The sequence below is a fragment of the Artemia franciscana genome, chromosome 2 (genome assembly GCF_032884065.1).
Source record: "Artemia franciscana chromosome 2, ASM3288406v1, whole genome shotgun sequence".
In the NCBI taxonomy this organism is placed as follows: Eukaryota; Metazoa; Arthropoda; class Branchiopoda; order Anostraca; family Artemiidae; genus Artemia; species Artemia franciscana.
The window spans coordinates 55,773,750-55,788,798 of NC_088864.1; the positions used below are offsets into that span (position 1 = coordinate 55,773,750).

Genomic DNA, 15,049 nt, shown 5'->3' on the forward strand with positions numbered 1-15,049 from the left:
GTATAAGTTATATGTCTTCTATTTTTCCTTCTAAAGATTTTCCTTTGCCGAATGACATATGGATATAAGCTTCGAACCAACCAAGAAAAATGTTTCGTGGCCCTTTTTTGGGCCCCATTTCTTAGGGGAGGGGACCATACCGCAAAACAATTTTTTTCAATGCAATTCTTCTTGGCCCAAGATGCGACGGCTTAAATTTTTAAACAGGTCGATTACAAGTTTTTCAATTCGTTACCAGGCACCCTTCCCCCCCCCAGCTTGATGTGTTATCATTTTGACCAAGAGGATGTTCTTTAAAATTGCGGTCCACTGGACACCCAAGATCAAATATACCCTCCTTTTATCAATACAAGGCCTTTCCGTAACATACTGGTAATTTGCAGATTCGCTTGCCTCAGGGATAGTGAGGGTCATATTCGCCGGGAGGCCTATTTACTCGATCTTTTAACTAGTCTATATAAAACGGCTATATTAAAATTTTGATTGAACATCTTGGAGGATACAGGAGGACGATTGTCCAGAAAGGACCCTGGAGGGGGATAGTTGCCTCCAGTCACTTTCAACTATTTAAAAAGACACTAGAACTTTCAATTTCCAATCTAATGAGCTCATTCTTAAGTTTCTATGATCACCTCTTCCATCCTTAGTGTCAGGGGATGGAAAAAAACCACCTACATAGACAATCCGTGGGTGGGATATGGCTCGTTACTCAACATTAGTGAGCTGTCAATGAATTTCCAGATTCAATATGGGCTATAATCTAAAGGAAGCCAAAGGGGACTTGGCAAAAAGAAAAGAAATGTTGTCTATCCTATATTTCGGCATGATAAGGCACACAGTTTCAAAATTGAATTATTCAAACTAAATAATTAGATATAATTTAATCAATTGTAATATAAACACGTAGGTACAAACTCTGTTCTAATTATCTAGAGAATTTAACGCCCTGATAAGAGGATATAAAAAAACTAATTTGTTCGATTCTAAGGATTCATACCAAAACGACTTTTTGGGAGTGCTTTTTCCTCAAAACTACCAGCGTGTTGTTTCGCGGGAAAGTTCAACATAAACATGAAACTTAGTGATGGAGGTGTAATGAAACATGAAAACTACGTAAAGGACTAGTGGCAGTTCGGATAATCATCATGTGCGAGGTGCCATACACGATACACTATGCAAATGAGATATTTTTCTTTTGGTTTTAAATAGAAATAAGATAAAATAAACTAGAAAAAATAATAGGCACACTCACGAACACTCACAATTACGCTAATTGAACAAATCGGCAACAGTGGTGTTGGCCCCATTAGGAGAAGGGAGTGTCTGGACGCAGCTATCTGGGTAGCAACAATTATGTTTGGAAGGAAAATTAGGAAAGAGTGTTTCCTTCAGGAAACAAGCCTTGTTCCAAAATTTCCGTAATAAACAGTTTTTTTGAATTTACATCACCTGCTTTAAAACAATCATTTCTGTGTTATCCAATTCATGTCTCAACGTTTACATCACAACCGCTAACACCTATCTGCTACAATTTTACTTTCACAGTAAATTGTAAACAACCGAAAAAGCGATTAAGTGTGCGGTTTTTTGTCTCATCCTGTAATTAGTTCACCGACCATGAACAAAACTAGGCCTTTGGAAGGTTAATAATTTTTTTTAGCCAATTAAAACTTATTACCCAACAAAGCTTGGTATTGACAAGCATCATAAATCTTTTCTTCAATTATGACTTATCAGACAGACGTGATTCCAGTCTGGGCTAAAATGTGGGGAACGTGTTTTCAAATATAAGGGGGAGACAGTTTTCTTATTTAAATTTTTTTTCACCAAAAAAAGATATTTTTCAATGAAAATACAAAAAAAGGGTTTTTCAAAATCTACGGGAAAGGAAAAAAGTGGCGGCAACACCCATCAATTGGAACCTTTTGAGGGAGAGTAGTATTCCAGCCATAAAATGCCATAAAAATCTCTTTTTTTTTTGCCCCTTAATACTAAAAATCTGGATTTTAATCGAAAATCTTTGTTTTTGATCTCTTTTAGATGAGCAGTCGCTCGCAGTGTTTTGAATTCTGATGTTTAATATAGACCTGGGAGTGAGACTTGTATCAAATTAATTATATTTTAGATTAGAATTAATTGTGTTGTATGGTTTCGATAAAGTTACTATGTTTTACTTTTTACTAATTATATTGAGCTTAGCACATATTTTTATACTGGGTCATATTGTGGACTTGCTATAATAATTTGATTATTTTTTCTTTGTTTAAGTTTTCTTGTATGTGTAACGATAAGAACAAATGCTGCCTGATAATGAAGAGTAATTTGAAAAAGAAAAGCAGATGTTACCTCACATAAATGTTGGAAATAATTTGAATGATTAGATTTGTAACCTGGAATCAAAAAAAAGGTAAAGGATACGGCATTAGACTTTACAGTCCCTACCGGCGGTGCTGATCTCCGTTTCTTGGCCCTTCAGCCAGGAAGTGCAATGGGGGGTTGGGGGCCAACCATCCTGTGCTTTCGCACACCCTTCCTGATTACCTTCCCCAGATTTCTCCAGGAACCCATTCAGAGCTGGGTCGACTCTGGCTAAGCCTAAACAGACACGCCACAGACCCCGTCCGAAACTAAACGATTGGGTATACTGGGATTCGAACCCGTGTCCTCTCAGACAAAGGATCCTGAATACAGCGCACCAATCCGCTCGGCCAGGACGGCTTAGATTTGCAACCTGGAATCCTCAGGAATAATTCAAAATAACAAATTATAAATGTGAATTAGCTGCTTTTCAGGATTAGAATTAATGGTGTTCCATTTTTCCTTTTGAACTCGCTCAACTTCATCTTCAGATCGATACTTTATGGTGCTAAAATAGATTTGATAATTGGGAAAGTTGTGAGATTCTTTGATCATGTTATCGTTTTACTTGTGCAAAAAAGATAATTTATTCGACATGTGTGATCAGGCGGCAAAGGACAATCTGTCTATTCCTGCTTTTGTGATCTTCTCGCTGCCCTGAAACATCAAGAATTGAAGAAACAGTTGTAGCTACTGTAGCTGTAGCTGTAGTCAAAAAAGTGAATGAACTTCCTCGAAAAAAGGACGACTTCGCATAGGGATGAGGGCACAATTGGGCTGTGGAGAAATGACACCAACTTAACAAATACTTCAGTCTCAACTCCTACCCAAGACCATAGGTGAAATTACCAAGCTTAGAACATCGACCTCTGGATTGACATTTGTCGTTAAGATGAAATGTGTAGCGAATGATGTCAGGAACGGTAAGAACAACAATTCTATCATTTCAACGAAGTCCCAACTCTTTAGATGTTTCGCTATGAGCGTTCCTAGTGACTACGATGAATACAGAAAATTTGTGCCAAAATTTGTAAAGTTTCTCAGTGTGGAAAGTCTTAAGTATTCAAGATCTATTCAATACCGGAAAAAGTTCAAGACCACTTCATGAAAGCGTCACTGAAGGTTGCGCACAAAAAGCTTTCTATCAAAATCTGCATAGTTGCACATGGAGAGCTTTTTCATTAAAAATCAAATTCCTAATTTTCTTAATATATACATTGATGTGCAAGATTTTACATAACAAGTTCAAAATCTGATTCGTTTTCATGGTCCTTCACACGTTAAACTCCTTCTATAAAACCAAACAATTAGGACCACAAAACGATTAATTTATCAATTTATCTGATTAAAGACTTGCATGAAATAAATTCAAATAGTAGCTTACCATAGAAAATTTCCATCACTTTGTTAAGTAAAAATTTTCGTTTGAAGCACCAAGGGCAGTGAAAATGAAATGGGATTGTTTGAACTAGTTAAGCAAAATTTTTACCTGAAAGGAAACCGTAACACTAGTTTTTTACTAGCCCAACAATGACAAATCGGAACGATGACAATCGGATATAGGAAATTTGATTAAAACTCAAGTTGTAGTAAAACTGAAGTTGACGCAAAAATCAAATGGCAAAATTTACGAAAAACCAGTTTAAAAGGATAAACTGGAAAATTAATCACATGGAGATAGTTTTTCTTGCGGTTCCATTGATTTTCTTTCCAGTTTGCGTAAAACACCAAACGGACACCCAGCTCAACATGTGTTTTGGTCGTATCTTGATCTACTTGATTTTCTTATATCCAGAAGCAAAATTTTTACCTAAAACAGGTACACTGGTAGCGAATTGGTATGCTGGATATTCCTGGGTATAGAATTGGATATGGGTATATTGGGTAGCGGGCTAGACAGAGCTACTCAACAGAAGAAGATGTAGAGGAAGTATATAAAACGTTATATACTACCTGCGAAGCATGGAACAGAGGCCATGATTGAGCATCAGAGTTTTCAATATTTCTAAGTTGACATTATGAAATATAATCTTATGTAATTTATTCCTATATTTTGATTTCAGTGCAATCCGTATTTTTTTCATTTGAATGAAAAAAATGCAAGATATTTCTATCGATGATTAATTAGTTTTAGGTATATCCTTCACCGAGAAAAACTTGTGATTTGTCCCAAAATTTTGTGTTTCAGAGGTAACATAAACTTGAAGTTCCAATATCTATATCCAGGACAAGCCGAGTCAACAAACATTCGACCAACAGGCGCATCTAACAGTCTTTTATTGGCTTTTAATACTACTGCGAACACTAAAACTCGACTCCGGTGCATGAGTCGAACGCCGCCGACGAGAGGCCCGGTTGAGCGCCGCCGAAGTGTCACAACGGTAGAGGCGATGTTCGGCTGACTTTGAATTAATTTGCGAAAATTCTTTATTACGTCAACTACAAAGTTGGAGCTTTTCTTTTCTCGTATGGTTAACGATTTCGATTTTCGTGCTTAGAAATCAAGGATCGTGCCTATCCCCGAATTTCCGGCGATTTGTCGAAAATCTATGTGTTACCCCGGAAAAAAAATTGACTCCCCGAAATTCACCCAATCACGGTGCCACCCCTAGTGATTTATCACTAGTGACTATCCCTGGCAAATATTACTTTACATAACACAATTTTTTATTACTCTCCTAGTAATTAATTTTCGTCTCTCTTGTTACTTTGAATAAAAACCAGACAGATACAAGTGCAAAAAATACAGTTCTTCAGATGTTGACAAAAGTGTGATCTTTATGAAACGGGATTAATTCATTTGGAATGCAGTTTCCCGATTCCTATAAGATTCTTACATTATTCGTAGTCAAGAATTGTATTTCTAAGTTAAACGGAACGTACACAGGTTCAGCTGGATTTTGAAATTGATAGTCAACAGATTGTTTCGAAAGCTGAATCGTAAGTTGCAGAATTTTGTTTTCTTTTGCTATTTTTAGGCATATTTTCTTAATATTTAATGCACAATTATTTGACGCCTGAAAAATCAAAGAAAATACCATCTTCTTTTTGAAAAAATTCTCATCTTCTCCTCCCCCCCGAAAAAAGAAAACCCTCCTATTGAGACAAAATGTAGATATAAACTATGTACAAGGTTGGACAATTGAAGATTAAAACAGAAGTGACCCCAAAAATATGGTTCATAAGAAATTGAATATTATAGTCTATAGGGGGGGGGGGAATATCATTTTCAAATGATAATACCTCGAATTTTGTTTTTTAATTGTAAGCAGGGATGCCAAAAAGTTAATTATTTGGCCCCCATTGGGATTTATTATTTGTCTTTGGTATTTTTGGATTTCTCATACTGGCCTAATTTGGTTTTTATGTGTGCTCCCTATTTATTAGATTCCTTTGATCTTATTGAATGCCACAACAAATCTATGACTCAGTTGTCCCATAATTTGAGGTATATTTGAATAATTTTTACGTTTTTTTTTGGTTGTTATTGTGCCCCTTTACTCATACCCTCAATGTTTTCCCCAAGGAACACTAAGCTATTTAACGTTATTTCACGTGTTTGTTTGAAACATTTTTTAATGATAATACCCAATTTTTTTTTATTGAAATTAGGGGTGCCAAAAAGTTAATTATTTGGCCCCCATTGGGACTTGTTATTTGACTTTGGTATTTTTGGATTTCTCATACTGGCCTAATTTGGTTTTTATGTGTGCTCCCTATTTACTAGATTCCTTTGATCTTATTGAATGCCACAACAAATCTATGACTCAGTTGTCCCATAATTTGAGGTATATTTGAATAATTTTTACGTTTGTTGTTGTTGTTATTGTGCCCCTTTACTCATACCCTCAATGTTTTCCCCCAAGGAACACTAAGGTATTTAACGTTATTTCACGTGTTTGTTTGAAACATTTTTTAATGATAATACCCATTTTTTTTTGTATTGAAATTAGGGGTGCCAAAAAGTTAATTATTTGGCCCCCATTGGGACTTGTTAATTTTCTTGGGTATTTTTGGATTTGATTTCTCATACTGGCCTAATTTGGCTTTTATGTGTGCTCCCTATTTATTAGATTTCTTTGATCTTATTGAATGCCACAACAAATCTATGACTCAGTTGTCCCATAATTTGAGGTATATTTGAATATTTTTTACGTTTTTGTTGTTGTTATTGTGCCCCTTTACTCATATCCTCAATTTTGTATTGAAATCAGGGGTACCAAAAAGTTAATTATTTGGCCCCCATTGGGACATGTTAATTGTCTTGGGTATTTTTGGATTTCTCATACTGGCCTAATTTGGCTTTTATGCGTGCTCCCTATTTATTAGATTGCTTGGATCGTTTTGATTGCCACGACAAATCTATGAAACAGTTGTCCCATAATTTGAGATATATTTGAATAGTTTTTACATTTTGTTGTTGTTGTTATTGTACCCCTTTACTCATACCCTCAGTGCTTTCCCAAAGGAACACTAAGTTGTTTAAAGTTATTTCTCGTGTTTGTTTGAACCCTGTTTTAATGATAATACCTAAAAAATTTTCGAATTGAAATCAGGGGTAGCAAAAAGTCAATTATTTTGCTTAATTTAAAGTAGAGACAGTATCCTATCAATGTGGTATCCAGAGAGGGGGGTAGGGTTAATACATTTAAATGATAATACCTCGAATTTTTTTATTGAAAGCAGAGATGCCCAAAAGTCAATTTTTTTTATACTAGTGATAAAATGTAATGAATTAATACGATTTAATATTTAGTGGATATTTCGATATCAACCATATCATATCATTTAATAATGAATTATTAAATGATAATACCTTGAATATTTTTATCGAAAGCAAGGATGCCTAAAAGTTAAGGTTTTCTTGAGTTTAAAGCAGAGACGGTATCCTATCAAGGCTGATGGGAAAAGGGTAGGGGGTTATCATTTTAAAATGATAATACCTCGATTTTTTTTAATTGGAGACAGGGATGCCAAAAAAGTTAACTATTTTCTGAATTTTTTCTTTAATTTAAAGCTGAGACGGTATCCTATCAAGATGGTATCCAGAAAGGGGGTGGCGGCTGTCATTTTTGAATGATGACACCTCGATTTTGTTTTAATTGAAGGCAGGGATGCCAAAAAAGTTAATTATTTTCTTAATTTAAAGCTGAGAGGGTATCCCATCAAGGCAGTATCCAGAGGGGGGGGGGCTATCATTTTTGAATGTTAATACCTTGCTTTTTTTTAATTGAAAGCAAGGATGCTAAAAAGTTGATTTTTTAATTTAAAGCAGATACGGATCTTATAGAACAGTATCTGTTTAAAAAAAAGATACTATAGGGAGTGTGGCGGGAGACGAGAGACTTTTAAAAGGATATGATAGTTTGGCTGTTACCAGTAGCTACTAGGTGGAGTATCCTATGAAAGCGTACTGTCAATGAATGGGCAAAGTTTTCTTTCAAGTTAGCCAAAGCCAACAATACTTGTGTATTCCTGTTTATTCTTTTTTTGTCTCGTTTATAGACCCTCTGTCTTCTATTCTAACAGCATTCAACTACCCTAAAATTTCTTACTCCAAGAGCAAAGTATGTAGATTAAAATCTAGAGTAATCATGTCTTACTTCAGAAATATGATCAGCAGTTAGGGTGCTTTTCTTCTTTGTGCTTATTCTAGATGGCTCCTTAGGGAGAAATGCGTTGTGTCTGCTTATTATCTATCTTCCAGCTCCAGACTACCGGAATCATGTCGTTCTTGAAGACCTATGGTGATACTCTGTGCGAGGAGCTAGCTGTGGATACTAAACGACGATTGAAGAAGTCAAGCACAGTGTGGAGGTTTTTGGTACCCTATCAAAAGGATCATTAGTACTTGACACAGAAAATAAGTACTGCAAGCTCTGCCTTGCACTACCAGACAAAAAAAAACTCAGCAGTGTGTTTTCTTCAATGAAGTAAAACTCGTCGTCTAGCACTAAAAATCTGAGGATACGTTCGACTACATATCATGATGGAAATGATGAAATCGAGTCTCTATTCTTGCCCAAAAACTTTGAGAAAAGGGTCCAGTAAGAGCAGGTGGTTGCTAGCCTTTTCTCCACGTCAGCAGCCGGGAGAAGAAATATTTCTCTCCCGGCTGCTGAATAACATTACTTTGTCAGAGACGTAGCCCTTTTGTGTGCCAGAGACCGTCTGCCATTTCCTTCGTTGAAGGACCAGGTTTTGGGAGCTTTGTAGTCAAGTATGATTTGGTCACTGACAGAAAAGACCTCCCTAATTCTCGAAATATCGTCAAGAGTTGTATCGATGTTGTGTACGCGTCATTGCATTGTGTTGTCCTTAAAGATGTAAAAACACCAAGAGGAGGCATGGTAATCTGACGTTTGACACTTGGACAAATCTGTACTGAAAGTTGCCATATCAAGGACATAAACTACTGTCTTTGACACCTGAGTTTGAGATGAAAATCTACACTCTTTCAACTAGATGTTGTGGAACTGACAGGCATACAGCTGAAACATGAGGGAAAAATACAGGCTGTTAATAAAGACATTCAACCTTTCAGGACTGTTTAGGTCATGGCTTTCCCAACCTACTGATGGTTGATGGCTCTCCAAATGTACAGGAGATTGATTATTTGATTACAAGATGCCGTCAGATTACAAGTGCCTAAGATATAGAGGACCGGAACTAGCAAGGGAGTTTTAACTCGAGAAAGAAAGATCAGAAGAACAAGACTCTCTGAATGAAATGACACATGTGGCCACTGAAGTCGATGAGTATCTCAGGGTGGATTCCGAGCTACCAATCCTAGAAAGCTCAGACGATATGTGGTTTGTAGCAATAATGGCCCCGTTACTACAAAAAGATATGCTTACCCACTGGAGCACGACTAAAATTCTCCTGGATACTTTTATTACCAACAAATTTGGAATATGCAGGGTTCTGAAAAGAATGGATAAAAGACAGTTGGCTCTAGATGACTAGGAATTGAAGTTGCTACGTGAACTTGCCAAATTTCTAAGCGTTTTCAAAGAGACCGTAGAAGTTATGGAGGGGGACCTGTACCTTACACTTGAAGTAGCTCTGCTTAGTAGAGCAGAAATTGAACAGCATCTTGTAGACGATCTTTTCGTTTTTCCTGAAAACTGCGCATAAAGTGCTGCATGCTCGCCACATGTCTCGTTCGATTTCTGCCGGTATTGATTGCACACAAAATGTCACAAGAATGCCAGTCCGAAATAAAAATGTCGCGAAAACGGCAGAACTAATTCCGCAGTTTCTGAAGAGCAGTTGAATTCAGACACGCTCTTGCTGATGATGCTAAGGTTCCTAATTTTTATTTTTCCAGGGAATAACCATTTTAATTTTTCTAGGTTGAAGAAACATTGCCAAAAAAAGAAGGCTGAAAGAGAGGGCAAGGAGGCTGTCTAAAAAAGAAGAAGGGAGTCGAGAAGAGCTGGAAACAATCAGAAATCAAATTGCACTATACTTCACTCTTTTAAAAAACATGGAAAGAAACCGATGACTATGGTGACGGCAACGCTCTTTAGTATTGTGAGACAAAATCGCGATAAAATTCCGTACGTCACCGCACTTGCCAGAAAGTTATTGTCTATTTCTGCGACTAGTGCGACCGCAGAAAGACTATTTTTGGTGGGAGGCCTAGTAGTTGTGCAGAAGAGAAGCAGCCTCAGTCCTCACAGAGTGGATAATTCACGATAACGATAACCACATCCCGCAAATCTAATACTTCCGAAGTTTGCTCGAAGGAGTTTTTTTCGACTTGCACTGATATTCAAAGTTTTTACTCAGATAAATGATGAATTTTGTGATACGTTATTTGAAATTTAGTATGCAGTAATGCTCGATGAAAAAAACAGCAACAAAAAAACCTACTAATTTTGATAATTATTTTTGTTAGGAATGCATAGCTATTAGATACTTGAGCTATTATGCAAGGGTTCTGAAACGCCACAGCCATTTCGTTTCTACCAGATTTCTACTTCTCTTGATGAATTACGAAGAAGACCAGCGTCCAGCCAGCGACTCGGGAAGTCTTTATCTCATGAATAAACCCGAATTAAAACTAGGATTTGAGAAAGACTGATGACAAAATTAATGTTTGCGGTCAACACTGATCGCACCGGCGGCACGCCACCGACATCTCACCAGCAGCGCGCCACTACTTCTGTTTTGGGCCCCGCCACCGTCAGCCTTCCCTTATCAGCACGGCGCCAGGGTCTAGTTACAACCATACACAGAAGAAAAAAACATACCAAAAACTTCCACAAGGAATAAAGCGATTAAGTTAACCTTAACTTACAGGTGCAGTAAAGGTCAAGCTACAATCAAATTCATGTGATAACATATACTTTAGTTATATCTTGATCCCTTTATCCAAATCTCTACGGGCGTCGGAGTTGAACCCAAGGATATATCTCTGCTTGGTGAAAGGATAAGGAGAGAAAGAGAGGGAGACGGAGTGAGAGAAAGAGAGAGAGAAAGAGAGAGAGAGAGAGAGAGAGAGAGAGAGAAAGAGAGAGAAAAACTTACACACGCTGGGCCTTTTCCAAATGAATTGTTTTACTGATGGAAAAGGTATCATTTTTTATTATATTGAATGACTTTAAGAGGAACACGAATATTTGCAAAGCATTTATTATGAATTTTCTCTAAATTCGAACATAAAAAAACGCAGCGAATCAGTAATTTTCTTAGAATCAAGTCAAAATAAAAGAAAAGGAAAAAGGAACAATTCAGGGGTGTAAAAGAGTGTTGCTAATAATTTCATACATCATCCTTCTCCTAAAGTATGGCATATCCGCTTGAGTAAAGGTTAATTTGGATCGACGCGATAGGTACTCTGCAAATTTGAGGGCAAACATACCACAGTCAACAGCATTCATTTGCTGTGGAATACCCTGAAAAGAAAAATGAATATGAATCAGATATTTGAAGATAAGACAAAAAAAAGGAAAAAGGCGCAGAAAGAGAACGAGACAGGAAAAGAGAGCGAATGTCTAAAAAGCAGTGATTTAGGTCAATGAAATCCAAATGAGCAAAATATGGAATCGAAAATCCTTCTGAATAACCAACAAGACCATCTCGAGGCAAAAACAAGAGAAACTCAAGAAACTAAAAACAACACAAACACAAGGAAAGGAAATAAAAGGAAGAAGACCGAAAAATCAACGAAAATTTCAAAAAGAATGATAAAAATACTATTGGAAAATATTCGTTGATTGCTTAAACTAGAGGGAAATAATCCTTGATCATCGAAAATAGCTTCTCGTTTATTTTTTTTTTTTTTATTTTCTTTTTTTTTATTACCAGACAATTCTTTTGTAGCCAAAATACTTTTTTTAAGTTCTTTTTATCACAATTTTATCAAAATAGCAGCATTAAACAACAATAAAACAATATTACAGAGAAACCGTTAATAAACGAAACAAAACAGAAAAACTAAGAATGATTTCAAAATAACAGTAGAATAAAAAAAAAAAATAAACAACAGATTCCTGTCCAATCCATAAACTAATTAGAATGAAAACAAAAAACGAAAGACTTCTTATCAAATGACAGCAAAGAGCAAAGTTGAAACTTAAAATGAATAGAAATCCTTACATATAAGAGGGGGTCTGCCCTTCGTCTCAATTACCCCTTCTTTAACCGGAAGTTTTACTAGCAGCCTGCTTTACTGAAAACAATCTTGAGTGCGAGAAATATAATTAGTGGATAATTATGAATGTTTTATTTGCCGATTGCTTTTCAAAACATTTGAACAGAGAATTCAATTGTTAAAAGATAATACGCATCAAAAGCCTCACCATTCTTGAGCCATTACGAAAAATAACTTATTATCCCATTCCATTCATCCTTGTGTTTGAAAGTTTCTTGATGCATAGGCAAAAAATTCAAATTTTACCACTAAGAGCAGAGATTGAGGAGGGAACAGTCTCCCTCATATAGAGAATAATTTCCGCCGTTCCTTTTAAGCTTCAATGCCGTTCTTAACTTTCATTAAATGAAAAAAAGACAAGTTTTTTCAACTGAAAGTAAGGAACAACATTAAAACTCAAAACGAACAGAAATTATTTCGTATTTGAGTTGGGCTGCTCCTCCTTAACACCTCGCTCTTTACGCTAAGGTTTTTTAGTACTTTCAAAAAAGCTTCTTATCGTTCTAAAGATCCAACCCGAAAATTTTATGCTCACTTTCCAATAACAAATACTATACATAACAATGGACAAATTTTGTAACTTATAGACCTTTCCTTAGGGGGATGTGGGGGGCAATGATATCTCCAAAGGCATAGTTAAAGGGCCTTTCACCTATGCTGAACAAAATGGCTATCTCAAAATTTTGATCGGACGATATCTCCAAAGGCATAGTTCTACGGCCTTTTAACTTTGCTGAACAAAAGGACTATCTTAAGATTTGGATCGGACGATTTTGAGACCAGTTGGCCTCCAATCTTTTTCATCACTTAAAAAGGGCACTAGAACTTTAACACCGTTTGAATGAGCCCTTTCCCGATATTCTACGACCACTGTTTCGATATGATTACCTTTGAAAAAAACACATCCGTGATCTTTATTGTGAAAAAAAAAATATACTACATTTTTGCAGATAAGAGCTTGAAACATGAGAAAGTTGAATTTAAGGGGTTTCTCACTCAAAATTACGATTAGGCGCAGGTTATCTTTAGCAATTTTTCTTGTAATCATTTATAAAATATATTATATATATATATATATTTATTAACCAGCAGTTTGGTGTCTGCACGCTATTTATCCTCCAGACTCTTTTTAAACCGGTCACAACAAACTAATATTTCACTGAATCATTCAGGAACAATCCGAGTGGTTAGTCGCTTGGTCTAATTTATGCATTCTCACGCGCTCCGATTACAGCTGCATCTAGTCTCTTGAGGGGAATTTTTGACTTCGGAAAACAAATATGTAAAGTATTTGAAGGGACTGCAGCCAGCAAGTATATATTTTAGAAATAAGTTTCTGATTGTTGAATAGATTTTTTTTGCTCTACTTTTTTTTTTTATACCTCACAACAACAGTGTCAAGTGTAGCAATCTAGAATGCAAACTCGAAACAGGTTTTATAATTATTTTGGAATAAAAAAAAATTTGTCGGCTTTAAGATTTGATTAGATCAAAATATTCACCAGATTTATTATATTTGTTCAAATAAAAACCGCCGAAATAACTAATTCAGGAACGTCAGGCAAACTCCAAATGTTTAACATGGGAGGTATAGGAAGAATCCTCGGGAGCCCGTCTTGCCTTAAGAAGAAATTGGGGGGATTTTCCCCATCTCCTTCTATATCTATCTGAGCCCACATAAAATTAGAAAACTCGGGTTCAAATGCATTTTTGAGGCTTCAGATCCTCAGCACACTCCCACTAAAAGATTCACTGATCCTCCTCCATAGTAGCCGATACGGATTTATTCACCATTGCAAATCATTTCATGGACCCAAAAATGAATCAATACAAATTGAATTTATTAAATGTTTATTTTGTATCGACTGTGTGCGTCTTTAGGAATCAATACGCTAGAGCTTGGCATTATAGCCTTCAAAACTGAGAAGCTCAATACATAGTTTTGAGACTAAATTGACAGGTTATCTTAGAATTTTCATTCGACAGTATTTTGACTTCTGAGTCAAAATCGTTGCTTCGCTGCATAAAATGGCTGAAAACACCATTTTGCTGCGGCGAAATCTATTTTGCTATCTAAACAAGGTACTAATAACTCAGCTTCTGCTCGGTTGAGTCCTCTTTCATATATTATAACCATTGGTTGGATGTGTCAACAATAAAAAAAAAAAAAAAAAAAAAAAAAAAAAAAAAAAAAAAAAAAAAAAAAAAAAAAAAAAAAAAAAACCGCATCCCTTACCATCCTTCTCGGAACAAATTTAAGATTATTTCGCATTCCTTTTTTATCGACGCTTGAAATCTCTGCAGTGGGGATACCTGATATAATAATACGCCTTCGAAAAGTAAACAAATTTTAATAGGCTTATAGCTTCTGATAGTTAGCTTTAAACTTAGCGAGTTTTAAATAATTGGAATGACTGTAAATTACGATTTTTTTCAGACTTAAATAAATAATTAATGAAAAAAGGTAAAAGCAACATAAACGATACGGCACTGTGCTTGGGCTTTACAGTCCCTACCCACAGTACTGATCTCCTTTTCCAGACCCTTCATCCAAGAAGCACAATGGGGGTTGGGGGGCCAGCCATCCTGTGCTTTTACAAACCCTCCATGTTTACCTTCCACAAATTTCTTCAGGTACCCATTTGGAGCTGGGTCGACTTCAGCTAAGCTTACAGAATCATATCACTGACTCTTCTTCCAAACTGATTGGGACAGGAATATATGAGTGATTGGAAAGGAAATTGGAGCAATCGGGCCAACTCAATCACTTCATAGTTGCAGAGCAGAGAAAATTGGAAACTTGTAAGATTAAATTCTTAGGGTATGCCTAAGAATTTAAGTATTTAACTTAAGATAACTTTAAGATAATTTCCTAGTTATTTTAATTTTAAGAGAATTACAAAATAAAACACCTTGACACTATCTAGGGTCCACTCATCTTCAACTACAAATAGTAGATAATTTACTAGTTATATTAATTTTAAAAGAATTACAAAAATAGAATACCTTGACACTATCTAGGGTCCATTA

At 36.0% G+C, this 15,049-nt stretch overlaps 2 protein-coding genes across 2 annotated transcripts in view; both read right to left on the reverse strand.

The window, feature by feature from the left end:
- The window catches only part of LOC136043797 (uncharacterized), a 57,916-nt gene extending 56,320 nt beyond the window's left edge, over positions 1-1,596 (reverse strand). Inside the window, exon 1 of the mRNA XM_065728715.1 lies at positions 1,450-1,596. Within this exon, the coding sequence (XP_065584787.1) occupies positions 1,450-1,467 (18 nt within the window). The 5' untranslated portion in view covers positions 1,468-1,596. The remainder of the gene's footprint in view (positions 1-1,449) is intronic.
- A 9,386-nt stretch (positions 1,597-10,982) lies between these two features.
- The window catches only part of LOC136043798 (sentrin-specific protease-like), a 69,469-nt gene continuing 65,402 nt past the window's right edge, over positions 10,983-15,049 (reverse strand). The window contains exon 12 of the mRNA XM_065728716.1: positions 10,983-11,261. Within this exon, the coding sequence (XP_065584788.1) occupies positions 11,097-11,261 (165 nt within the window). The 3' untranslated portion in view covers positions 10,983-11,096. The remainder of the gene's footprint in view (positions 11,262-15,049) is intronic.